Genomic DNA, 27,216 nt, shown 5'->3' on the forward strand with positions numbered 1-27,216 from the left:
AACTTTAGACTCTGATTTTCCCTATAACCTCCAGGGCTTTTTTTGGTCCCTTTTTTGGTTTGCTTTTTAGTGACTTCCCTGGACTAATTCAGTAGAGTCTGTCTCCCCAACAATGTGCAGTCACTGATATTTCTGCTCAGTTATTCTTTTATTCTTTTTTCATTTTTGTTTTTATTTTGAGGCCTGAATTCCTAGGGGTCACCTTTGGGTCAGCATAGCTTAGTGGTCAATAATTGGCCAATCATTAAGTGATCCAGATTGATTCAGTAAGTCTTCTATTCTTTGCTAATGGGTCTGTGTATGGGTTAAGGAAGTATTGTTTTAGACAATGCCCCTAAGCATGTTTTTTTCCCTGCTTTATTCCAAATCAAGTTAGCCCGTTAGGCAGTAGAGCTGTTAAACTTCACAGCCTGCCTCACTTTAGTAGAACACCAAGGCCACTGGGTGGGAGAGTTAGAGACAGAAGAATCTCCAGGCTAAACCATCACAGACTTCCACTGTTCTTACTGAAGTTTAGTAATTTTTCTTGAATAAATGCTTACCAAATTGTTGTATGCCTTTGGTCAATTTCCAAAGTCCTAAAATGGTTGGTTTTGGCAGCTTTGTCAAGCTCTATCATTGCTTTTTTGGGGGGAAAAATGTGCTTAGTTTCTCATTCAGCCATTCTAGAAATCCCTTCAAATGTTTGACTTTGTCTGCTCTTTTTTGACTCTTCTGAAGGAACCAAGATTAAGTGTGATTCAGAAAAGTGAGAAAAGAAAGGCAGAAAGCCAAGAAAGAAAATGGAAAGCACCAAGTATAATCAAAGCCAAAGGAAAGTTTATATCTAATCCCAAGCTTGTAACTGAAGGTAAATTGAGATTACAAATAAAGAATAAAGACTAGTTTGGAAGCAAAAGTTCTAAGTGATTGTGGGAAGAGTTATTCTTTTAAAAATAATACTACTTAATTTTGAGGCAAAGGTTTTTTTTTTTTATGATTTTATTTTTAAGTAGTTTCTACACCCAATGTGCGGTCAAACTCACAGCTCCGAGATCAAGTCACATGCTCTACAGACTGACCCAGTCAGGTGACCAATGGGAGCCAAGGCTTTCTGATGAATCTTTATCCTATAGCTATCTATAAATTTTGGCTAAATTCCTTAGGCTTTAGCATAGATAGAGCACAACACAGAACAAGAAATGCAATCTCATTATTTTATGTTTTATGGGTTTTTTTTCCTTTAGCATCTAGAGGTACTCTATGGAAATCTTGGAAAGAAAGAGTTATAAAGCGACCGGCAACTGCTCATGCTTTAAGACCAGATCAGATAATTAGTGATGAATTTGCAACAAATACAAAGGTTTCAGAAATCCAAGATATGCTACAGGAACTCATAAACACTACGATGTTCAATAAATTGGAAAACAGTGCTATTAAATATATATCATCAACGATAATAAACCTTTCCAAAGCTTTGAGTACACTAAATGATGAACTAAAAGTTTTTAACCTCCAGAGTGCCAATATGTATATAAGTGAGACAAGTGAAAAAGAAAAAGAGCTCTCCCTGAAGATAATGCGAGAGCTCAGTGAAAAAAATGAAATGCTTCAGCAGAAACTTCAAGATGCAGAAGAAAAATATGAACAATTTATTTGGTCCAAAGGTGTTGTAGAACCCCAAGTAGGTACAGCATTACCCACATCAACCTTGAAAGTGTTGCCCGAGCTTTCTTCACAATCATCCACTAGCAAAGCTGACACAGAAAACAGTATGGATGATATTTTGGTTAAAGAATTGGAAAATATTATAGATGAGACCCAAACAAAAGAGACCAAAGGCTTGGGGATCAAGTGGGACTCAGCTATTTCATATATAGTCCCAGCTGAAATGACTCCAGGTTTAATTGAAGAGCGATATCCTTTACTTGAAAAAAAACCAAAAGAGTCTTCTGAAGATATCACTGAAGATAAGATATCACTGAAGAAAGGTGATATCTATCAGAAAGATGGGACTGACCAGTATCAATCACAGAATAAACAGCGAACTAAAGGCCCATATATGCATGAGACCTCTGGATTAAATGTGAGTGATGATAAAGGTAAAGAGAGAGACTCAGAGACCAAACTTGATTACCATTTGGAGCTACAGTCACTGGAAAAGAAGAGAAAAGAAATAAAATCCATTTCTGAAGACAAATCAAAGTCATCCACTGAATCAAGAAGTCCACATGTCCCTGCTGATTACCCTTCTACTGACACAAAAAGCCAAGGTAGCAGAAGTGGAACAAGCAGTATATGGGAACAATTCAGGAAGCTCAAGCCTGAGTATCCACGTGACAAAAGCCAGATTTCTTCAGAGAATAAAGAGGAACCCACCACTGAGTCAATGGACAAAGAGACCAAAAGCGAGATGAGCAGCCAAGCAGAGCAATTCGGGTTAACCCAACTTGGTTATTCCTCTGAGAAAGTGAAAATAAAAGGAAAGAAACACCACGTCACTTCAGAAACCACCACAAGCAAACAGAGAAAAACTGAAGAGGACATATTAGTCCTCACCAAGAAAGTCAAGTCTCATGGACTTGTGAAGCCAAAATCTAGGGTAACAGAAGAGACTTCAGAATCTACCAGAGTTCTGGGAAGTCCAGATGGCAAAAGTGAAGAGAGTAACCTAGAAGAATTTCAAAAAGCCATAATGGCTTTCCTAAAAGAGAAAATTGATAACATAGGAAAGCCTTTGGATAAAAAGACTGTGCCAAAAGAGGAGTTATTATTAAAAATGGCAGAGGTTGAAAAATTAGGAATCATAAAGGCAAAAATAGAGGAATATTTCCAAAATGTGGCTGAAACTGTGACAAAAACCTTGAGGAAATACAAAGATATAAAAAGTGCAGGACAAGTGGGAGAGAAACCTATGAAACGAAAAAAAGAAGTCTCATTTATGCCAGGATTGCATTTTCAGAAGCCCATTAGTGCAAAGACTGAAATTAGCACATTACTGTCATCTAAGAGCATGGACCCACTAACTGACAATTTAATACAAATGATCTTGACTGAGATAGAAGGGGAAAGAGATGCTCCAGTAGCCTCAACAGTAGGGAGAGACCACAAGGAAGAGGAAAAACAAAGGCGGGAGGAACATTTGCAAGAAGGTCAAGAAAAAATATTTGGTAAGGGTCTCAAACACCAGTTGCAAGAAGGGAATTTCTGGAAGAAGGGCTATGAGATGATAAATAAAAAACTGCTGGAGGAAGAGTCATGGCTCCAGATGAAGGAAGGAAAGCAAGGACAACAGAAGCAGAAACAGAGGCAGGAAGAGGAAATGCGGAAGGAACAGCAGAAACAGAGGATGCAAAAGCAGACTGAGCAAGATGAGGAGCAAACACAAAGAGAAGAGGAAGAAGATTATCAGAAGTTAAAACAGCAGCAGCTGGAAGCATGGAATCGAAAAATGGAAAAACAAGCACTGCCCCTGGAGAAGGAGAAGGGACAGCAGAAGAGGCATGTTCAGAAGGAAATGAGACATCAAGAGCTGGAAATAAATTGGGAGAAAGAGGAGAAGCAAAGGCCAAGGAGAAATGTAGAGGACCATGAAAGGCAGAGGCAGAAAAAAACAAAGGATCAGATGAAGATAAATGAGAAAAACTCCGAAGAACAAGAAAAGATGTTCAGCCAAACTTCAATGATATTGTCTCCCCGGTGGAAGACCATACCAAAAGTAGCATCCCAGTTACACCAAAGAAAAGAGTTCCATGGGCATCTTAAGGCATTAGACATTCTTGCTGATGGAAAGCAGCCTATACCAACCACTCCTCCCTCTACACAATCACCCTCACCTGAGGCCCTTCCAGTTTCTGGACAGAATCCCACAAAGTTCCTCACTCTAACTCCTCAGCAGGCTCAGGCACAAGGGATCACTCTAACCCCACAGCAGGCCCAGGCACTGGGGATGACTCTCAGCCCTCAGCAGGCTCAGGCACTGGGGATCACTCTCACCCCTCAACAGGCTGAGGCACAGGGGATCACACTCACCCCTCAACAGGCTCAGGCACAGGGGATCACTCTCACCCCTCAGCAGGCCCAGGCACTGGGGATCACTCTTACCCCTCAGCAGGCTGAGGCACAGGGGATCACTCTCACCCCTCAGCAGGCTCAGGCACAAGGGATCACTCTCACCCCACAGCAGGCCCAGGCACTGGGGATGACTCTCACCCCTCAGCAGGCTCAAGCACTAGGGATCACTCTCACCCCTGAGCAGGCCAAGGCACTGGGGATGACTCTCAGCCCTCAGCAGGTTGAGGCACAGGGAATGACTCTCACCCCTCAGCAAGCTCAGGTACAGGGGATCACTCTCACCCCTCAGCAGGCTCAGGTACAGGGGATCACTCTCACCACTGAGCAGGCCCAGGCACAAGGGATCACTCTCACCACTGAGCAGGCGCAGGCACTGGGGATCACTCTCACCCCTGAGCAGGCCCAGGCACTGGGGATCACTCTCACCCCTCAGCAGGCTCAGGCACGAGGGATCACTCTCACCCCTCAGCAGGCTGAGGCACAGGGGATCACTCTCACTCCTCAGCAGGCTCAGGCACAAGGGATCACTCTCACCCCTCAGCAGGCTCAGGCACAGGGGATCACTCTCACCCCTGAGCTGGCCCAGGCACCTGGGATCACTCTCACCCCTCAGCAGGCCCAGGCACTGGGGATGACTCTCAGCCCTCAGCAGGCTCAGGCACAGGGGATCACTCTCACCCCTCAGCAGGCTCAGGCACTGGGGATGACTCTCAGCCCTCAGCAGGCTCAGGCACAGGGGATCACTCTCACCCCTGAGCTGGCCCAGGCACCTGGGATCACTCTCACCCCTCAGCAGGCTCAGGCACAAGGGATCACTCTCACCCCACAGCAGGCCCAGGCACTGGGGATGACTCTCACCCCTCAGCAGGCTCAGGTACAGGGGATCACTCTCACCCCACAGCAGGCTCAGGCACAAGGGATCACTCTCACCACTGAGCAGGCCCAGGCACTGGGGATCACTCTCATCCCTCAGCAGGCCCAGGTACTGGGGATCACTCTCACCCCTGAGCAGGCCCAGGCACTGGGGATCACTCTCACCCCTCAGCAGGCTCAGGCACAAGGGATCACTCTCACCCCTCAGCAGGCTCAGGCACAGGGGATCACTCTCACCCCTCAGCAGGCTCAGGCACTGGGGATGACTCTCAGCCCTCAGCAGGCTCAGGCACAGGGGATCACTCTCACCCCTGAGCTGGCCCAGGCACCTGGGATCACTCTCACCCCTCAGCAGGCTCAGGCACAAGGGATCACTCTCACCCCACAGCAGGCCCAGGCACTGGGGATGACTCTCACCCCTCAGCAGGCTCAGGTACAGGGGATCACTCTCACCCCACAGCAGGCTCAGGCACAAGGGATCACTCTCACCACTGAGCAGGCCCAGGCACTGGGGATCACTCTCACCCCTGAGCAGGCCCAGGTACTGGGGATCACTCTCACCCCTGAGCAGGCCCAGGCACTGGGGATCACTCTCACCCCTCAGCAGGCTCAGGCACAGGGGATCACTCTCACCCCTCAGCAGGCCGAGGCACAGGGGATCACTCTCACTCCTCAGCAGGCTCAGGCACAAGGGATCACTCTCACCCCTCAGCAGGCCCAGGCACTGGGGTTCACTCTCACCCCCGAGCTGGCCCAGGCACCTGGGATCACTCTCACCCCTCAGCAGGCTCAGGCACAAGGGATCACTCTCACCCCACAGCAGGCCCAGGCACTGGGGATGACTCTCTCCCCTCAGCAGGCTCAGGCACAAGGGATCACTCTCACCCCACAGCAGGCCCAGGCACTGGGGATGACTCTCACCCCTCAGCAGGCCCAGGCACTGGGGATCACCCTCACCCCTGAGCAGGCTCAGACACTGGGGATGACTCTCTCCCCTCAGCAGGCTCAGGCACTAGGGATCACTCTCACCACTGAGCAGGCCCAGGCACTGGGGATCACTCTCACCCCTGAGCAGGCCCAGGCACTGGGGATCACTCTCACCCCTGAGCAGGCCCAGGCACTGGGGATCACTCTCACCCCTCAGCAGGCTCAGGCACAAGGGATCACTCTCACCCCTCAGCAGGCCGAGGCACAGGGGATCACTCTCACTCCTCAGCAGGCTCAGGCACAAGGGATCACTCTCACCCCTGAGCAGGCCCAGGCACTGGGGTTCACTCTCACCCCTGAGCTGGCCCAGGCACCTGGGATCACTCTCACCCCTCAGCAGGCTCAGGCACAAGGGATCACTCTCACCCCACAGCAGGCCCAGGCACTGGGGATGACTCTCTCCCCTCAGCAGGCTCAGGCACAGGGGATCACTCTCACCCCTGAGCTGGCCCAGGCACCTGGGATCACTCTCACCCCTCAGCAGGCTCAGGCACAAGGGATCACTCTCACCCCACTGCAGGCCCAGGCACCTGGGCTCACTCTCACCCCACAGCAGGCCCAGGCACTGGGGATGACTCTCACCCCTCAGCAGGCCCAGGCACTGGGGATCACCCTCACCCCTGAGCAGGCTCAGACACTGGGGATGACTCTCTCCCCTCAGCAGGCTCAGGCACTAGGGATCACTCTCACCCCTGAGCAGGCCCAGGCACTGGGGATGACTCTCACCCCTCAGCAGGCTCAGGCACAGGGGATCACTCTCACCCCTCAGCAGGCTCAGGCACAAGGGATCACTCTCACCCCACAGCAGGCCCAGGCACTGGGGATCACTCTCACCCCTCAGCAGGCTCAGGCACAAGGGATCACTCTCACCCCTGAGCAGGCCGAGGCACTGGGGATCACTCTCACCCCTCAGCAGGCTAAGGCACAGGGGATCACTCTCACCCCTGAGCTGGCCCAGGCACCTGGGATCACTCTCACCCCTCAGCAGGCTCAGGCACTAGGGATCACTCTTACCCCTGAGCAGGCCCAGGCACTGGGGATGACTCTCAGCCCTCAGCAGGTCGAGGCACAGGCGATGACTCTCACCCCTCAGCAGGCTCAGGCACTGGGGATCACTCTCACCCCTCAGCAAGCTCAGGTACAGGGGATGACTCTCACCCCTCAGCAACCCCAGGCACTGGGGATCACTCTCACCCCTCAGCAGGCTCAGGCACAAGGGATCACTCTCACCCCTCAGCAGACCCAGGCACATGGCATCACTCTTACCCCTGAGCAGTTCAAAGCATTGGTGGTTACCCTCACACCTGAGAAATGCCAGAGCTTGGGTTTCACACTCACCCCTGGGAAAGTTGAGGCACGGGGGTCTCCTCTCACTGTTGCACAGGCCTGGGAATTGGGGGTTCCTATTACTCTAGAAAGTGCCTGGTTGTCAGCTGTCACTCTTACCCCTGAACAGACCCAAGCTTTAGGTGCCCCTCTCTCCTTAGAACAGGCTCAAGCATTAGGGGTTTCTTTCTTTCCAGAACACTTCTGGAAATTTGGAGTCCCTCTCACCTCAGATAAATTCCATTCTATAGAATCTCCCCTTGAACAAGTAGAAACTTTGGGAGCCCCCTTCATCCCAGGACAATCCCATCCCATGGGTATTACTCTCATGTCTGAGGAGGACCAACAATCAAGTGAACAGACCTCACCACTTGGGGCCCATCCTCCTCTAGAACATACCCTGAAAGTTGGGATCATTCCTGTTACTGATAAATCCATTATAGGTGCTCCTCACATTTCTAAACAGTTCCCCACATTGGCCCCTTCCAGTCTTAGATCATTTCAAAGATTGAAGGCTTCTGTCCTCCCTGGGAAATCCATTACATCAAGCCCTAGGCAAGCCCCAGCATCTGTTCCTATTGCTGAGAAGTCCTCTGTATTGGAGGTCTCTTCTACTCCTTTGCAGATATCAGGGTCTCCTCTTTCCCAAGACCCTGGGAAATTGCTAGGAATGAGAATTCTTTCTGACCCTGGGAAGCTCCTGGCACCACAGACTTTTCCTTCCTCTAAACAGATCCTGGTTTCTGAAGGTCAATCCACCTCTGTTCAGTTTGTAGCACCAGAGGTCCCTCTGTCCCCTGGGAAGTTTGCACTGGAGACCCTTCTTAGTTCTAGAAAGTTCTTAAGAGACTCTTGGACCCCTCAGCTACCTCTGATATCAGAGGCCCCTCTGGCCCCCAGGCAGCCTCTTATATCTGGAGTCCCACTCTCCTCTGCACAGATTCCCAGTCTCTTGGCTCCTCTTTCCCCTAGGAAGCCCTTGGTTTCTGGGACCTCTTCTATCCTGGAATCTAGACCCTTAACACTCTCTGAGCAGCCCCAGGCATTCCAGCCCCCTCCTACCTATGAGCAATCTCTCTATCTACAAGTTCCTTCTACTCTTGGGCAGCATCATGCTTCCCCACTGTGGATCCCTCCCACCCCTGGGCATCCTCCAACACTATGGACCTCCCCAACCCCTGGGAAGCCCCAGAAAGATGTGTCTTCTTCTATATCTAAGAAAAGTAAGGAAAGATTGGCAATTATTTCTTCTCTGAAGTCTAAATCAGTCCCTTTTACTGCTAAGGACTTCCAAATATCAGAGGTCTCTGACACTTCTGAAGAAATCCAGACATGCCATGATCCTATTGCCATGGAACAATTTAGAACATTTCAGTCCTATCTCACCGATTACAGGACACCAGTATCACAAACCCCTTACATTGGTGGGAGGGCCCTTCCCCCTCTCATGAAGCCTCTTACTATGAAACTACCCAAAACGTCACAAATTTCATCTTCCGAATGGGATCAGAAAACCCAGTTCCCCCCTATAGACAAGTCCTGGATACTGACTTCAGATTCAGTTACCAAGAAACCTAAGATGATGGTGTCCCCTTCCTCTCCCCAAGAGCTCAAAGAACAGAGGTATTTTGTTGATGTGGAAGCTCAGAGAAAGAACCTGATACTCTTGAATCAGGCCACAAAATCTTCTAGACTGCCTTCACAGCTACACGCAACAGCTAGGAATCTCATAATTGAAACACTTCATATGGACATAGTTCGGCTGGGATACCTATTTCGCAAGTACATTGCTTACAGGCTGATCCAGCGAGCAAGGTAGATGTAAATATTGAATGTCCAGTTTTCTGGTTTAGTCCTGATTTCAAATATCCTCTCTTCATTGTCCTATAAGTATATACATCTCTGTCATATTAGATGTTCTAAAATATTATCTTATAGAAGGTCTGTGGTATGAAGCCTATTTAAGATACCAAAAGGAGATAAACTTTTTCAGAAATAAAAAATGTCATATAACATGATCTATTTCATCAATTTATATCTCTAGCTAAGATGTATTTTGTGGATCATGGTTGATCTCCAAAATACCAACTTTAAAAGCTTGCTTCCAATTATTCTAAACTTTTTTTTTTAAGATTTTATTTATTTATTTGAGAGAGAATGAGATAGAGAGAGAGAGCATGAGAGGGGGGAGGGTCAGAGGGAGAAGCAGACTCCCCGCTGAGCAGGGAGCCCGATGTGGAACTCGATCCCGGGACTCCAGGATCATGACCTGAGCCGAAGGCAGTCGCTTAACCAACTGAGCCACCCAGGCGCCCTCCAATTATTCTAAACTTCTAAGTATTCTTTTTTTTAGCTGTTTCTTTTTTTTATTATGTTCAGTTAGTCACTGTATAGTACATAGTTTTTGAAAAATTTCTAAGTATTCTAAATTTCTTTAATCTTCTTGGATTCGCCACAAGATGTATGATTCTTAAAATGGGACGGCAGGTTATATACAAGGTGTTGCCATGGCAACTCCGTTGCTGAACTGACATGGAGGATATAGGTCCTGGTCTTGATTTTTAAAAATTGCAGAAATAGGGAAAGTGACAATTGTCCTGCTACCCTTAGCACTTATGTTTGAGGTTACCAACCTATTATTTGGGGGCTATCTTTTACCTAAAATTGTAAGATGCCAAACAAAAACCTATACTAGAAAAGGTTATCATTAATATTATTTATTATTATTTATAGATCATTAATTATAGGAACAACTTATATCATTTATTCAACAAACATTTATTGAATGTGGCAAGTATTGTATTAGAGTGCTCATGAAATTTACATTTTTGAGGACTGAATTAATTTGGGAACTAAGGTCTAGAACAAGGTACAAAACAGACTTATTCAAGATATAATCAAAACATTTATTTATTAATTATTCATTCTTTCAAAATTTTATTTGAATTCAAGTTAGTTCACATATAGCGTAGTATTAGTTTAAAGGTAGAATTTAGTCATTCATCAGTTACATACAACACCCAGGGCTCATTATATCAAGTGCTCTCATTAATGCCCATCACCCAATTACTCCATGCTCCCCACCCACCTCCCCTCAGTTTATTCCCTATATTTAAGTATCTCTTATGGTTTGCCTCCCTCTCTGTATCTTATTTTTCCTTCCCTTCCCCTATGTTCATCTGTTTTGTTTCTTAAATTCCGCATATAAGTAAAATCTTATGGTATTTTTCTTTCTCTGACTGACTTACTTTGCTTAGCATAACACACTCTAGTTCCATCCACATAGTTGCAAATGGCTAGATTTCATTCTTTTTGATGGCTGGGTAATATTCCATGACACACACACACACACACACACACACACACACACACACACACACCCCACATCTTCTTTATCCATTCATCAATTGATGGACATTTGGGCTTTTTCCGTAATTTGGCTATTGTGATAATGTGGCAATAAACATGGCATCTGACCCTTTGAATCACTATTTTTTATCCTTTGGGTAAGTGCCTAGTAGTGCAATTGCTGGGTTGTAGGGTAGTTCTATTCTTAACTTTTTGAGAAACTTTTATACTGTTTTCCAGAGTGGCTGCACCAGTTTGCAATTCCCACCAAGAGTACAAGAGGGTTTCCCTTTCTCCGTATCCTCACCAACATCTATTGTTTCCTGAATTGTTCATTTTAGCCATTCTGACAGGTGAAGATGATATCTAATTGTAGTTTTGATTTGCATTTCCCTGATGATGAGTGACGTTGAGCATCTTGTCCTATGTCTGTTAGCCATTTGGATGTCTTCTTTGGAAAAATGTCTATTCATGTCTTCTGCCCATTTTTTAATGAGATTATTTGTTTTGGGGTTTGTTATTTTTTTTAAGTGGGCTCCATGCCCAATGTGGGGCTTAAACTCACAGTCCTGAGATTGAGAGTCACATGCTCTACCAACGAGCCAGCTAGACACCCCAGGTTCATTATTTTTAATAATATTTTGTACCTTATTTAGAAAGGCCCTCTCCACTCTGAGAAATATAAAAAAAATTCTAGGTTTCTTTTGGTACTTTTATGGTTGGTTATTAGTTTTTTTGTTTTACATTTAAGTCTCTGATTCACAACTTCCTGTTGAGAGATATGGATGTGACTTTTTTCCACATGGCTACCCAGTTGCCCCATCACTACTTACAAAATAATCTACCTTTTCCCCTACGGTTTGAATGTACCTTCATCACAGATTCTTGTATCATTTAGGTCCATATATAGACTTTCCATTATTTTTTGTTGATTGCATAGAGATGAGTCATTTCTATTTTTTATTATTCATTGTAGTTTTATTATTATGATGTGGAATCTTTGTGATAGTCATTAGTGCTATTTGCCAGGACTTTTCAATGAAATTTAAGCAGAATTGATATATGTCATTTCTGTGTTGAGCTTGTCATTGTTAGTTTGAGACCCTCCAGAGTCTCCTTTTCCTCTGACATAACCCACATTGTTCAAGGTGATGTCTGTTAAGATAGACTGTGTCCTTGAGAGTATACAATGAAGCTCACTCCCTAATGAACCATGATGGATTTGTAGTATGAGCAACAAGTAAAATTTTGTTGTTAGCCACTGAGATTTATATTCTTCTTTCTGAGAAAGTTGTACTTTCACTGGAATCCGCATTTTCAGTAAGCACCATCACCACCCCATCACCCCTGCCCAGATGATTCAGTCCAGGTGATCAGGGTCCACATTTTGAGAAATGCTGGTATTGTAGAAATAGAGAAGATTTAGGTTTGCTTCAAAATCTGATATTTATTAATTATGTAACTTCAGAAAATTACTTACCTTTGCTCAGATTCCTTTTCCTCTCCTGTAGAACAAAGATGGCAAAACACTATCTGTTCAGAAGGCTTAAACATGGTGGTATATATTATTGTGAAGAGAGAGAGTATATTTTTATGATTGTTCCTCAAGATCCTATGCAACATCTTCCTATGAGGCCTTCTTTATTCTTCTTGTTAGTATGAATTATGCTCTTTTTGCTCCAACAGCATGTTTATATTTCTATTTAGCATTTATTTCATTCTCTTTGACATAGTTAATGTATTAGTCTCCTTTTCTGGCTTGTAAGTGCTTTGAAGGCAAGGACAATACCTTTTTCACAATTGTATTAAGTGCTTTCTATATGTCTTATACATATCAATACCAAAATTTTAATATTAAAGTATATATTAAATAGATTTATATTATATTAATAAATATATTAAAATATAAAACTATTAAAATAATAAGCAACACTATTATAACACTAAAAAACTCTAACATTAATGAAAACTTTACAGTCATAAAGATTTTTGAAAGTTTAGTCATATAAGAAACTAGATTAAGGCCTCATTAAGCAAGCCTCCCACCCCTATCACATCCCACTCTACTTACTAAGGATGAGAACTGAAAGTAACTAGGCCCAGGTTTGCTGAGTTAGGGTCAGTCGTTATATCAATCTCTTTCTTGTTAATTTTTTTCAAGAAACAACATAATCAGACGATTACAAGCCATCCAAAACACTGGGAAAGGTTATGAGACCCAGAAACTCTTCATAATGCTGAGCAGAATTGATGACTACCAGAAAAAGATGATGCAGGTCTGGACCAACAAGCAGAAGTCTTTAGAGCAGAAACGGAATCAGTGCCTGGGGAAAATGATGTTCTTATTTAGCCAGGTAACTTGTTTTCTATTGCCCCTCCCTTGTAAGAAAAATGAAAGTGGTAAGCTTGGAAAATAACATTTACCTGGAGCTACCATTTTTATTAGTCTCCTAGGGCTGCTGTAACAAATTACCACAAACCTGATGGCTTAAGACAACACAAATATATTCTCTTGCAGTTCTGGAGGCCTGTTCATGAAATCAAGGTGTTGGCAGGGTTGTTTCCTCCTGGAAGCTCTGAAGGAGAAATTTGTTTCATGCCTCTCTCCTGGACTCTGGTAGCTGCCGACAATCCTTGGCATTCCTTGGCTTGTAGCTGCATGACTCCAGCCTTTGCCTCTGTCCTTCCCCTGGCCTTCTTCCCTATGTGTCTTATGTCTTCTCTTCTGTCTCTTATAAAGCCATGTGTCATTGGATATAGGACCCACCTGTTTAATCCAGGATGATCTCATCTTGAGATCCTTAATTACATCTATAAAGACCCTTTCCCCAAATGAGATCACATTCATAGATTCTGGGAAACATATCTTTAGAGGAGTTCACCAAGTAGGGTACCTGGCTGTCTCAGTCAGTGGAGGATGCGACTCTTGATCTTAGGGTTGTGGGTTCAAGCCCCACATTGGGTCTGGCGATCACTAAGAAATAAAATCTTAAAAAAACAAAACAAAACAAAACAAAAAACCCAGGGCGCCTAGGTGGCTCAGTCGTTAAGCGTCTGCCTTTGGCTCAGGTCATGATCCCAGGGTCCTGGGATCGAGCCCCACATCAGGCTCACTGCTCAGTAGGAAGCCTGCTTCTCCCTCTCACCCTCTCCCTGCTTGTGTTCCCTCTCTTGCTGTCTCTCTCTCTTCAAATAAATAAATAAAAATCTTAAAAAAACAAACCATCAGAAAGCAAAATTTAATAGAATGAGTTTACAATAAAGGAGTTAAAAGTTTATTTAACTTGCTTACATAGCACCAGGCATGGAAGATCCTGTTAAACTCTGACATCCACTCATTATGTCCCAGAGCTCGTCTGAGATAACCATTAGTATGCTTTTGGGAGTGACAGTGACCTTCTAAAAACTTATAAAGCTGAGATTAGAGTTCTTTGCTATGGGATTACATGCTCCCATTACATTCTCCAGCATGGAGTTCTAGAACATTCTTGGTGTTCTAGGAATATTTTATATCTATATATCCTTTTCTTTCACTAAATTAATTTATAAAATTACTTGAAGCTTTAGAAGGTACAAAGAGATTTCTTATCGTAGCTGATCCAAATCAGACATACTCTGAATTTTCCACAATAGTTATATTTCAAATATTAAAGCTCTTTGACCAAAAAAAGGATATTTTTGAGGTTTTGGTTTGGAAAATATGGCCAATGTATGTGGAATAAAGTAAGCTGAATTGGCAGTGTCATGAACTAACAGGAATCACATATCTAGGACATTTCAGAGGATGAATAAGGGTCTGGGGTCAGGGGATCCACAATCTAGATGATGAAGTGGTTATCAAGGCATAAGAAGGGAGAGGAAAAAGCAAAAGGGAGAAGAGGGTAGAAATAAATAAATACCTTACACTGGTCAAGAGGTTGGTTCTCCTACCAGATTGTGTGGGTTCAAATTAGCTTTGCCACATATTAGCTAAGAGACCTTGGGGAAGGTCTAAATTTTTTCTGAGCTTCAGATCTCCAAATGTAAGATGAGGATAATAACAGTACCCACCTATTAAGATTGCTGTAAATACCAAATGAATTAATATATAAAAAGCATGTAACATTCAGCATGTATTCAGTAAGTGTTAGCTATCATTAGATTTGCATAGTGCTTCACAATTTATGAGGTGCTTCCATATATATTATCTTATCCAACACTCACAACAACCCTGTGTTATTATCCTTGTTTTAGAAATGAGGAGAGGGGCGCCTGGGTGGCTCAGTCGTTGGGCATCTGCCTTTGGCTCGGGTCATGATCCCAGGGTTCTGGGATCGAGCCCCGCATCGGGCTCTCTGCTCAGCGGGAAGCCTGCTTCTCTCTCTCCCACTCCTCCCCCTGCTTGTGTTCCCTCTCTCGCTGTCTCTCTCTGTTAAATAAATAAAATCTTAAAAAAAAAAGAAAAGAAAAGAAATGAGGAGAAAGGTGCAGATAAAATTAGCAACTACCGCAAAGTCACAGGAAATGAGAGGACTAGAACTACAGCTTATGCAAGACCAATGGGTTTTTCTGTTTGTTTGTTTTTTGAAGATTTATTTATTTATTTGAGAGAGAGAGAGCAAGCAGGAGAGTGTGGGGGAGAGGGGCAGAGGGAGAGGGCATCTTAAGCAGACTCTATGCTGAGTGCAGGGCCCTACCCAGGGCTTGATCCCACAACACTGAGATCATGACCTGAGCCAAAACCAAGAGTCAGATGCTTAACCGACTGTGCCACCGAGGCTCCCCAGGACCAGTGTTTTTATATAACATAGTGGCACCTCTGAAATTGTGTATTGGAAGTGGAAGTATGATTGGAGGAAGAGAGAAAGAGGATGGAGAAAAAGGATTTGCAAGTCCATGGAAAATAAAGAGTCATAGTTTAGCTAGCGCCAGCTCAGATCTTCCTAAAGACTCTGACCTTTTTCTCCCCATGGTTTCCTTTTCTGATTTATTTATTTTTAGCTTCAAGGGATGTATAAATTGAATCTTAGTCAACCTATCCCTTTGATCATCGATAATAAGCAGATACCTGCCTCTACCAAATTTGTCCAACAGCCATTCCTAGAGCTGCTAATAGAAGATGAGAGAAAGTCTGACACATTCAAGAAATTTCGGTATGTGCTTGAAAAAGACTGATACTAAACCTTCTTTGGAGGATATGTTGGACCTAATACTGGTTTTTTCCTGCCCAAGAGTTTCCCCTTCCCCACAATTATGATATGGTGCAGTAGAGAGTCTAAAGCAGCATAGATTTTCTTAGCCAATTTAACAAGAAGCTTATTTATGTATATTTCTACTTTAACATCTAATTTTGAGTTCCTTTAAAAAAAAATGATGCTGGTCTGCTCCTTGTCTGCTCTTTTCCAGGAATGATGTAAGTCCAGTTTTCCCTTTAGTGGCTAGCTCCTCTTTGTAACATTCCCAAGACAGGGGCTCTCTTGTTCCTACAGGTGACATGACAATTATGGTCCTGGAGGGAGATAAGCTGATGACATCCCTTCCTTATAATGTGTCTTGGGTGCTTCATCTCACATGCAGGGGCTTACCCCAAAGATTCACCTAGGTATCTATTTTTCCATGTCATTAATCGTGAATGCTAAAGACTTCAAATAAACGGTTCGACCAGGCAGAACTTTTTGAATAAAGTATTAGAATTCTTTTATCACACTTTTGAACTTATATCTAACTGAATCATAACTAGTGTCAATAGATTTTTTCCAGATGAAAGATTAATTTCATTAATCATATGAGGACATACATTTATAGATTTGTGGAACATTTATTAATATGTTATATTCTATTTGAATTTGAATTGTTTTACTTTTGCTCAATTAATAAATTAGTTCAACTTCAAAAAAATTAAATAAATTAAAAAATAAACCTGGTCTTGTAAAAAAAAAATTAAACTGATTTTCCCTACCATGAAACAAATTATTTTAACTGAATGAAGAAACTTAGAAACATTACTTTTTTCCTGTTTTAAAAAACAGAAGGTAGGAGCTTTGGGAAGGAAGGGGAAAAGAACATTTCTGGGAAAAAAAACAGTCTAGATATGGTCTATAAAGCTAAGAAGATAGTTTAAAATAGATTACTAGGTGAAGTCATGAAAATGCAGCTTTCAGGGAAGAAAAAAACTTTTTTCAGCAAATTCTGCTATTTTAATCCATCTCTCAGTCAAAGGGGACATAGCTAATGTTCTTCAGTGCCAGAGAGGACATTATAGGACAAGACAGTGGGGAAGAGAAAAGGGGAAAATAAGATTCATACATTTTAATTGGATATGGAGTTCAGGAGAGTTTGGCACTTTCAATTAGTGTCTCTGATTCTCTAGACAAGAAGACCAAATAGGAGCTATCTGGAATGCTGATCTGTCAACTTCAAGCTACCCAATAACAGAGAAGATATCAATAAATTCACTCTGGGCCCAGCTGGGTGGGTACCCAGATATTCCTATGCTACTCCAGTTAGATGTTCAGTCTACCTTCAGAAAATCTCTTGCATCCATTAAATCACAGTAAGTAAAGGGATGGGAGCACTTTGGTAAGGGGGCCTTTGGTCATATACCTTCTGTTTCCCTAACTTGACCTTACCTTACAGCACCAGGGAGTGACCAAAAGCAGGTGCTTGGTATGAAGTTAGACATTACCTTTTCCAGATGCCATATAAATAGAAGTATACAGTATGTAACCTTTCGAATCTGGCTTTTTTCACTTAGCGTAACTCCTGTGAGATTCAGCTATATATGTATCACTAATTCATTCCTTTTTATTTACTGACTGATACTATTCCATTGTATGGCTGTACCACATATTTTCATCCATTTACCGAGTGAAAGACATTTAAGTTGTTTTCAGGGTTGGGCAATTATAAATAAAACTGCTATAAAAATTCCAGGTGTTTTTTTTTTAAGATTTTATTTATTTATTTGAGAGAGAGAGCAAGCGAGGGAGAGAGCACAAGCAGGGGGAGCAGCAGGCACAGGGAGAGGGAGAAGCAGGCTCCCTGCTGAGCAGGGAGCCCAATGTGGGGCTTGATCCCAGGACTCTGAGATCATGACCTGAGCCGAAGGCAGATGCTTAACTGACTGAGCCACCCAGGCACCATATAAACAGGTTTGGGGATAAATGTAAGTTTTCACTTCTCTTCGATAAACACCCAGGAGTGAGACTGATGGGTTAGATAAGTGTTATGTTTAACTTTTATAAGAAATTGCCAAGCTATTTTCCAAAGTGACGTTTCATCTCTACATTTATTCAGCAGGGCTAGTTCTTGCCCTGCCTCTGAATGAAAACTTAGTTGGTTCTGTGACATTTCTGACAACTTCACAGTAATATGTTTATCTGGTTAGTAAAATGTCCAGAACCATGTGTAAGTAAAACTTTGTTTTGTTTTAAAGTTGAGGCTTCTAGGGCGCCTGGGTGGCTCAGTTGGTTAAGCGACTGCCTTCGGCTCAGGTCATGATCCTGGAGTCCCGGAATCGAGTCCCACATCGGGCTCCCTGCTCAGCAGGGAGTCTGCTTCTCCCTCTGACCCTCTTCCTTCTCGTGCTCTCTATCTCTCATTCTCTCTCTCTCAAATAAATAAATAAAATCTTTAAAAAAATAAATAAATAAAGTTGAGGCTTCTATCTTCCAGCTAAGACTATTAAAACTTATAGTCAGAGAAGGAGGATATGAACACCTTCTTTTTTCTGGCCTACTGCTTCTGTTCCTACTTTTCTAGCTTGCTACTATGGGACCCTTTAGGGATTAGAGCTCTGGAGAAGAGAGAGAAATGGAAAGTTCTTATTGACTATTACTGTTGTGTTTTCTAACACCATTTTTTCCTGGATGTGGCAGATTTCTAAAGCTGACTCTTTCATGAGGTACTTTGGTCAGTTCCTTGGAGATTGCCATCACTGGAGATCTCTTATCTGCAAATTTCTTGATATTGTCAAATATATTTCTATTCTGGGGCGTCTAGGTGGCTCAGTCAAGCATCCAACTCTTGATTTCAGTTCAGGTCATGATCTCAGAGTTGTGAGATCGAGCCCCACATCAGGCTCCATGCTTCTCTCTCCGTTCCCTCTCCTCCTCCCGCAGTTGCACTCACTCTCTAAAATATATATATATATATAATTACATATATATATATATAATTTCTATTCCAACTGGTTGTTGACATTTGTGATACCTCCAGCTTTTCTCTGCTGAGTCTGCTGAGATGTGTTTGCATATTTATACAGCTTTTCTGGACAGAATCCATGACAACCCTATGCCATCTTTCTTGGGTAGATGTATATCTATGGCCCACATCTAGTCTACAGGAAACAGTGGAGCTTACTTTGTCCCGGTAAACTCTGAGGTTGAAAGCTTATCCCAATGCAGCAGCAGCCTCTTCTTTGTTTCTACTGTTAGTGCAGCTAGCCAATCAATCACTGCGTTAGCCTTTTTTAGGGATTGAATCAGGCCCCATTCTATGGGCCTCCAAAATGCAGGGGCCTGTGGTAAATTCTTAGGGTAGAGAAAGGATAGGAGTGCTCTTAAAATCTTCTCCTTGACCATTTCATACTCTGAGAATGAGTTAAAAGATTAAGAGTCAATTACTTTGTGGGCACCTGGGTGGATCAGTCCGTTAAGCAATTGCCTTCAACTCTGGTCATGATCCCAGGGTCCTGGGATCGAGCCCCGCATTGGGCTCCCTGCTTGCAGGTAGCCTGCTTCTCCCACTCTTTCCCACTTGTACTTTCTCTCACTATCTCTCCCTCTGTCAAATAAATAAATAAAATCTTTTAAAAAAAGAGTCAATTACTTTGTAAATCCCAGTTTAGCACTCCTCTTTGAAATCTGGTATCTATTGTTAGGGTTTCCAGATTTAGCAAATAAAAATATAGGACACCCAGGTAAATCTGAATTGCAGATAAACAAAAATGATTTAGGGGCACCTGGGTGGCTCAGTCAGTTAGGCATCTAACTTCAGCTCAGGTCATGATTTCAGGGTCCTGGGACCAAGCCCCGTGTTGGGGTCCCCACTTGGCAGGGAGTCTGCTTGTCCCTCGGCCCCTCCCCCAACTCATGCACATGTGCACGTGCTCTCTCTCTCACTCAAATAAAGTATTTTTTTTAAAAAACAGAAGTGATTTAGCATAACTATGGTCCATGCAATTTTATACTTATACTAAAAACTTATTTGTTGTTTATCTAACATTCAAATTTAACCAGGCATCCTGTATTTAATCTGGCAACCTTTCCATTGTGCTTGTCAAAACGTTTTCATGTGCTACTACATACAAAATATGTATTAGGAGTTTCCAACTTGTATAGTTAGATGCCTGAAAACTTTCAGAGTAGGAGATGGTAAAAACAGTGAAAAAATTAAGACATTATAGAAAATAGGAGAACTGAAGTCTTGGATTTTTGCTATTTTTTCACTAAAAATAGAAACAGAAAATATGCAGTCTTAAGACATCTTAAATTAGTAATAATGGGCACTATATGATCAATTACTATTTGCCATCCTCCCCTTTTTTTCCCCACTAGAATCTCTTCAAGGTCTTCCTCCCTCAAAAAGGATTATATTTGTTTTACTTTATGGAAGTTAAAGTATAAACCAAGAGACTTTCTTTCCTTCTGGGTTTAGTTATTTCTACCATCCTTTAGATCTCAATTATTCTGAGCTAACGCCTCCCTATATGCTCCCACAGTATCTTGTAATTAACAGTATCCTAGCACTTACCATTCTATATTGTGATTGCCTCATTACTTACCTGCCCTGATTTTAGACAATATGTTTTAGAGATTAGTTTTGTTGAACTGACTCTACTTTTGCTCTGCCTGCTTTCCTTTCAAAAATATTTACTGACTACTTAGTATGTACCAGGTACTACAACTAGGCACTGAGATACAATATGTGGGAAGGGTTTAGGAGATCATAGATGCCAGGCAGAAGGAAAAAATATATGTAAAGATCCAGGGCCAATAGCATATTGCTTCGTTTATCTCCTAAAACAAAAACAAAAACAAAACTAAAATAAACAATACCTCCCCCTATTGCTCAGTTCCCCTTCTTCCTATTTCCAACAGAGGTGACTGGAACTAAAATTTCTCTTCCGGCCTGGAATTACTGCTTGGAGCTACTGCAATCTTTGGTAATCCTGAGGTGATAACCACAGGATAATAAGACAATACACCAGGAATACAGAGAAGGAAAATAAATAAAACCCTGCCCTTGATCCACATCAAATTGCTAGAACAACCCTGAGTATACCTGCCTCTCTAGGCTTTTGTTAAGTGAGCAATAAACGGCCTTATTTGCAACCATTCTTAGTCAGGGATTACAGTGATTAGCAGGTGATTACAATACACCAGGGCTACCTATAGTCATGTGAGCTTGAAAAGAATGTGTAACCTGCTATTTTTTTTAAGATTTTTTTATTTATTCACTTGAGAGAGAAAGAGACAGGGACAGAGAGGGAGAGCACGAGCAGGGGGAGCAGCAGGCAGAGGGAGAAGCAGGCTCCCTGCTAAGCAAGGAGCACAATGCAGGACTCAATCCCAGGACCCTGGGATCATGACCTGAGCCAAAGGCACACGCTTAACTGACTGAGCCACCCAGGCACCCCTGTAACCTGCTATTGTTGGATAAAGTAGTCCAGAGATGTCAATTATATCCAGTTGATTGATGGTGCTGTTGAATTTAACTATATCCTTAATAATTTTCTGCCTGCTGTATCTGTCCACTTCCTATTGAGTGTTAAAGTCTCCAACTATAACAGAGGATTCACCTGTTTCTCCTTGCAGTTCTATCAGTTTTTGCCTCCTGTAGTTTGATGCTCTATCGTTAGACAAAACATTAAGGATTATTATGTCATCTTGGAGTATTGACCCCTTTATCATTATTAGATACCCTTCTTTATCCCTGATAACTTTCCCTGCTCTGAAGCCTACTCTGTCTGAAATTAATATAACTACTCCTTTCTTTTGATTAGTGTTATCATGGTATTTTTTTCCTATCCATTTATTCTACGTGTCTCTATATTTATTTATTTTTAAGATTTTATTTATTTATGAGAGAGAGAGAGAGAAAGAGCACATAGATGGAGGGTGGGGCAGAGGAGAGAATCTTTAAGTAGACTCTGCACTGAGCATGGAGCCTGCTTCGGGGCTCCATCCCACAACTCACAACACCATGACCTGAGTCAAAAACAAAAGTCAGACACTTAAATGACTGAGCCACCCAGACACCCCTCTTTATATATAAAGTCAGTTTCTTGTAGACAACATATATTTAGGTCTTGGTTTTGGATACACTCCGATAATCACTTTTAATTGGTGTACTTAGATCATTATCGTTTAAGGTGATTATTGATATATTTGGATTAATATCTACCATATTTGTTATTGTTTTCTATTTACTGCCCTTGTTCTTTTGTCTTTCACACTTTTTCTGTATTTTGTAGTTTTAATTGAGATTTTATAATTCCATTTTCTGCAGTTCTTGGATATTTGTTTTCTTCAGCCTTTTTTTTTTCTTTGCTTTTCAGTTTTGGAAGTTTCTATTACCATATCCTCAAGCTCAGAGATTCTTTCTTAGCCATAGCCAGTCTAATAATGAGGCCATCAAAGGCATTCTTCATTTGTTAGTGTTCTTGATCTCTAGCATTTCTTTTTGTTTGTTTCTTAGAATATCCATCTCTCCACTTACATTATTTATCTGTTCCTTTATGTTGTCCACTTTTTCCATCAAAGTCCTAAGCCTATTAATCATAGTCATTTTAAATTCCCAGTATGATAATTCCAACATCCCTACCATATCTGACTCTGGTTCTGATGCTTGTTCAGTCTCCTCAAACTATGTTTTCTGCCTTTTGGTATGCTTGTAATTCTTGTTAAAATCCAGACATGATGTACTAGGTGAAAGGAACTCTGGCAAATAAGCCTTTAATGGTGTGGTGTAAGGTATGGGAGAAGGGGAAACATTGTATAGTCCTATGATAAGGTCTCAAGTCTTTTGAAGAGCATATGCATCTAGTCTGTGAACTTCACCAGTGCTTCTCAATATCCCCCACTCCCACCTTTGGTGGCACAAGATGGCTAGAGGAAGCTGGAATCGGGTATTTCTCTTCTGTCACATAGAAGGCTAGAGTTGAGGTATTTACCTTCTTTCAAATAAGTCAGGCCCTAATGAAACCCCCATAGGTTAGACTTTGGTAAAACAGTTTCTCTTGAGGGCAGAACTTAAGAAGAACAGTATGGTCTGGTATTTTTCAAAATGGTTACTTTCCCCTTTCTCCTGAGAGAAACATGAGGGAATTTTTCTCCAGTCTTCACTATGAGGACCTGATCTAGAGATCCCTTTGACTGGGACCCCTGGAGTTTTGAACTCTCAGACTTGTTCATACTGAGCCTCCTGCAATTCATCAATTAAAGTGTAAGTTTTCAGGGCACTTGGGTGGCTCATTTGGTTGAGCATCTGCCTTTGGCTCAGGTCATGATCCCAGAGTCCTGGGATCGAGCCCCCATTGGGTTCCCTGCTCAGCAGGGGGCCTCCTTCTCCCTCTCTCTCCCCCCTGCTTGTGCTCTCTCTCAAATAAATAAAATTAAAAAAAAAAAAAAAAGTGTAAGTTTTCTACCAGGCACTGGTTCCTGCAGAAGTGTCTGCTCCTGGGTTTCTGTTCCAGGAAGCTGTGATTCTCTGTATCGCCTGTCTATCTCTCCAATCTGGGGAGCAATGGTTTGTCCTGTGGCCTCCCTTCTCTGAAGGATCTAAGAAGTTGCTAGTTTTCAGTTTGTTCAACTTTTTACATGTTGTTAGGATGGAGTAGCAACTTCTTGCATGTATTTTTCAAAAGATTTCTGTGCACTTGCTTTTTGGTTGCAAAACTGTGCTCCTATGGAACATGTTTTTTAACCTGCTTAAGTATTTCACTTGACAGTACATCTTTAAAATTTTTCTATGGTAATATAGACTTACATCATCATTTTTATTGACGGCATGATATTCATTGTATAGTTCTATCACAATTTATTGAACTGTCCTACTGATAGAAGTTTCACATTTTTCAATATTACAAACAATGCTGCAGCAAATATCCTTGCATAAGTTTGTATACTTATATGGTGATTTCCCCATGAAAATTCCATTAAAATAATATTAATTTTTTTCCAATTACAAAAGTAAGGCATGTTCATCATAGAAAATTTGAAAAATACAGAGAAGTCCGTGACCAGAAATAACCATTGTCAATATTTGGTCATGTTCTAACATTAGGTTTAAGAAGACTGTCTAATAAATAATAAGCTATTGCCAAGCCCTGCTCTTCCTGGGAGATATTCTGCCTTAATAAGGTGATTTTTATAAATAGAGATTACACATCAATTTTACTAGTTTAACTTTGTGAGTTCTGGAGGCACTCTTATTTTCCATATGAATCATTTATATTCCTACAAATGTGTTTAAGCGCAATTTGTAATAAGATTAATTTTCTTGTCTTGTTTCCAGGTTTAAGAAGATTCCCAAGTGACTGTAAAATTAAACACAAGCATGTTGAAAGTAAATTTCAGTGTTGCAGTAAAATTCCTATTTTGCTCTTTCATGTATATGCATTGCTTTGCCTATTTTTTTTTAAGATTCTATTTATTTATTTGAGAGAGAGAGGGCATGAGCAGGAAGAGAGGCAGAGGGAGAGGAAGACTCCCCACTGAGCAGGGAGCCTGATACAGGACTCTATCCCAGGACCCCAAGACCAAGACCCCAGCCAAAGCCAAAAGCTAGATGCTTAACCAACTGAGTCACCCAGGCACCCCCAACTGCTTTGCCTATGCTGTGCTTTTACATTCTGCCTATTGTTCTCTAGGTTAAACATCTTCATTTCCAGACTATTAATATGAGCACTCAAGAAAGAATATTGTTTGCTCTAGATTATTAGAAACACAAAACAACAAACACTGTGGTAGGCTGTCATAAAAGGGACATAATATGGCCACTGACATGATGGCAAAGTGGCACAGTCTACCTCCCAGAACCTAAACCCAAAGATGCCTCAGAAATAAGAAATGAATGGATATTAAAAAAAAGAGAGAGAGAGGGGTGCCTGGGTGGTTCAGTCAGCTAAGTGGCTGCCTTTGACTCAGGTCGTGATCCCAGGGTCCTGGGATCAAGCCCCATGTCTCTCTCCCTGCTCAGCAGAGAGCCTGCTTCTCCCTCTCCCTACCACTCTGCCTACTTGTGCTCTCTTTCTGTCAAATAAATAAATAAAATCTTTAAAAAAAAAAGAGGGGCGCCTGGGTGGCTCAGTCGTTAAGCGTCTGCCTTCGGCTCAGGCCATGATCCCAGGGTCCTGGGATCGAGCCCCGCATCGGGCTCCCTGCTCCGCGGGAAGCCTGCTTCTCCCTCTCCCACTCCCCCTGCTTGTGTTCCTTCTCTCACTGTGTCTCTCTCTGTCAAATAAATGGATAAAATCTTTTAAAAAAAATTAAAAAAAAAAAGAGAGAGAGAAGAAAACCAGCAGAAACCCCTGCAGGGTCAGAAGGTGATTGTGATTTGGTAAAGAAGGGAAATAGTAGCCCTGTACAGAGGAAAGCCAGGCTCCAAACAGGGGGAGTGAATTTGCAGAGAAATTTTGAGTTGGGCTCTACCCCTCAACATTGCCCAGACTCAGATCACCGCCTTCCCTATCAGCCCTACCACAAGAGTGGAAAGCAGATTCATAGGGGAACAGTATTGGGATGTAGAGTAAAACAAGCACAGTAAACGCTGACTTAACCAATAAGCATCAAAGGACTTCCTCCTACCTCACCCAACCCACAGACCTTCTTTTCATCCAGAGGACTAGATGATACATTCTTAGAAAAGAAAAAGCCTAGGGTAAGATACAGGGAGGTTCGCTAAAGGGCAAAGCCTCCTGATGAGAATGAGGATGTTCAAAGTCGGAACACTGCTCACCAGGGGTGGCACAGCTAAGGCTTAGGTTTTGATTCCTCCCACTCCTTTCTCCATCCATTACCTACCAAGATGACTGATAATTGATACCCATGAGGGAAAATGACTTCACAGGGAAAAATAACTAGAAAATTAGAAAGGCAATAAACTAAATAACCTACTCTAGATGACAAGAATTAATAGAATACATGCCAAATAAATGTCCCTAAAGAGGATACTGATAATGAAGCAGACACAATTATAAAGAAACAGGTAGGATTACTGAATATTCAAAACACTGTTGAAATAAACTCATTAGATGACATAAACAGCAAAATGGACAGAGCCCAAGATCAGGTCAAGAAATGTTTCCAGAAGGGACACCTGGGTGGCTAAGTCGGTTAAGCGGCTGCCTTCAGCCCAGGTCATGATCCCAGGATCTGAGTCCCACATCAGGCTCCTTGCCCAGCAGGGAACCTGCTTCTCCCTCTCTCTCCCTCTGCTTGTGCTCTCTCTGTCAAATAAATAAAATCTTAAAAAAAAAAGTTTCCAGAAGACATTGAGAAGGAATTAGAGATGAAAAATATAAAAATTAAGAAATATAGAGGCTAGACATAGAAATATCAGCATTTCTATAATAGGAGTGCTAACAGGAGAGAAAAAAGTAAATGGAGGGAAGATGATACATGAAAAAAAGTGAGGACTTCCAAAGAAAGATTGATACTGAAAGGGTATACGGGGTGATAAATAGGGTTGATATGGGAAAATGAATACTTACTGATATTTTAATGAAATTTAAGAACTCCAAAGGCAAAGAGAAAATTGTAAAACCTTTCTAAGAAGAGCAGCTCACCAATAAAGAAAATCAATCAGAATGTGTCAGACTTCTCAAGAGCAACATTAGGAACAAGAAAGCAATGAAGAAATATTTTCAAAATATTAAAAATGGAAACTTTTTAAAGATTTTATTTATTTATTTATTTGTCTGAGAGAGAGAGAGAGAGAGAGAGAGAGAGAGACTGAGAGCACAAGCAGGGGGAGTGGCAGGCAGAGGGAGAAGCAGGCTCCCTGCTGAGCAAGGAGCCTGATGTAGGACTCAATCCCAGGACTCTGGGATCATGACCTGAGCCAAAGGCAGACACTTAACCAACTGAGCCACCCAGGCATCCCTAAAAACAGAAACTTTGACTCTAAAATTTTATATTCAGCTGAACTATCAATTAAATGTGAAGGTACAATAAATATATTCTCAGACCTTCAAGGTCTCAGCAGATCATCATAAAGACCCTATGAAAATATTCCTGGAGGAAGTAATCTATCAAAAATTTTAGGAAATGCTATAAAATATAAGATGAGAAAATAACTTCCTGAAGTTTATTGTCTAAAAATAAAAAAAATATTATCTGGGTGGCTCAGTCAGTTAACTGTCAGACTCTTGTTTTCAGCTCAGGTTGTGATCTCGGGCTATGGGATTGAGCCCTGCATTGGGCTCCATGCTCAGCAGGGAGTCTGCTTGAAATTTTCTCTCTCCCTTTCTCTCTGCCCCTCCTCCGACTTGTGCTCTCTCTTCCTCTCTCTCTGGAATGGATGAATAAATCTTAAAAAAAAAAAAAAAAGCAGGGGGCTCCTGGGTGGCTCAGTCGGTTAACCTGCTGACTCTTGATTTCAGCTCAGGTCATGATCTCAGGTCCTGGGATTGAGTCCCACATAAGG

General features: G+C 42.3%; 2 protein-coding genes across 2 annotated transcripts in view; one reads left to right on the forward strand and one right to left on the reverse strand.

Moving 5' to 3' along the window:
- Window positions 1-24,152, forward strand: part of FAM186A (family with sequence similarity 186 member A) — a 74,299-nt gene extending 50,147 nt beyond the window's left edge. Inside the window, exons 5-15 of the mRNA XM_035729319.1 lie at window positions 1,227-4,237; window positions 4,886-5,569; window positions 5,786-6,109; window positions 6,470-6,793; window positions 7,298-7,507; window positions 7,706-9,054; window positions 12,749-12,941; window positions 15,568-15,719; window positions 16,835-16,837; window positions 16,937-17,119; window positions 24,085-24,152. Coding sequence (XP_035585212.1) covers window positions 1,227-4,237; window positions 4,886-5,569; window positions 5,786-6,109; window positions 6,470-6,793; window positions 7,298-7,507; window positions 7,706-9,054; window positions 12,749-12,941; window positions 15,568-15,719; window positions 16,835-16,837; window positions 16,937-17,119; window positions 24,085-24,106 — 6,455 coding nt within the window. The 3' untranslated portion in view covers window positions 24,107-24,152. The remainder of the gene's footprint in view (window positions 1-1,226; window positions 4,238-4,885; window positions 5,570-5,785; window positions 6,110-6,469; window positions 6,794-7,297; window positions 7,508-7,705; window positions 9,055-12,748; window positions 12,942-15,567; window positions 15,720-16,834; window positions 16,838-16,936; window positions 17,120-24,084) is intronic.
- The window catches only part of LARP4 (La ribonucleoprotein 4), a 160,156-nt gene that overhangs the window by 122,391 nt on the left and 10,549 nt on the right, over window positions 1-27,216 (reverse strand). The gene's annotated exons all lie outside the window — the stretch shown is intronic.

This window comes from Zalophus californianus, chromosome 9, assembly GCF_009762305.2.
Source record: "Zalophus californianus isolate mZalCal1 chromosome 9, mZalCal1.pri.v2, whole genome shotgun sequence".
Lineage (NCBI taxonomy): Eukaryota > Metazoa > Chordata > Mammalia > Carnivora > Otariidae > Zalophus > Zalophus californianus.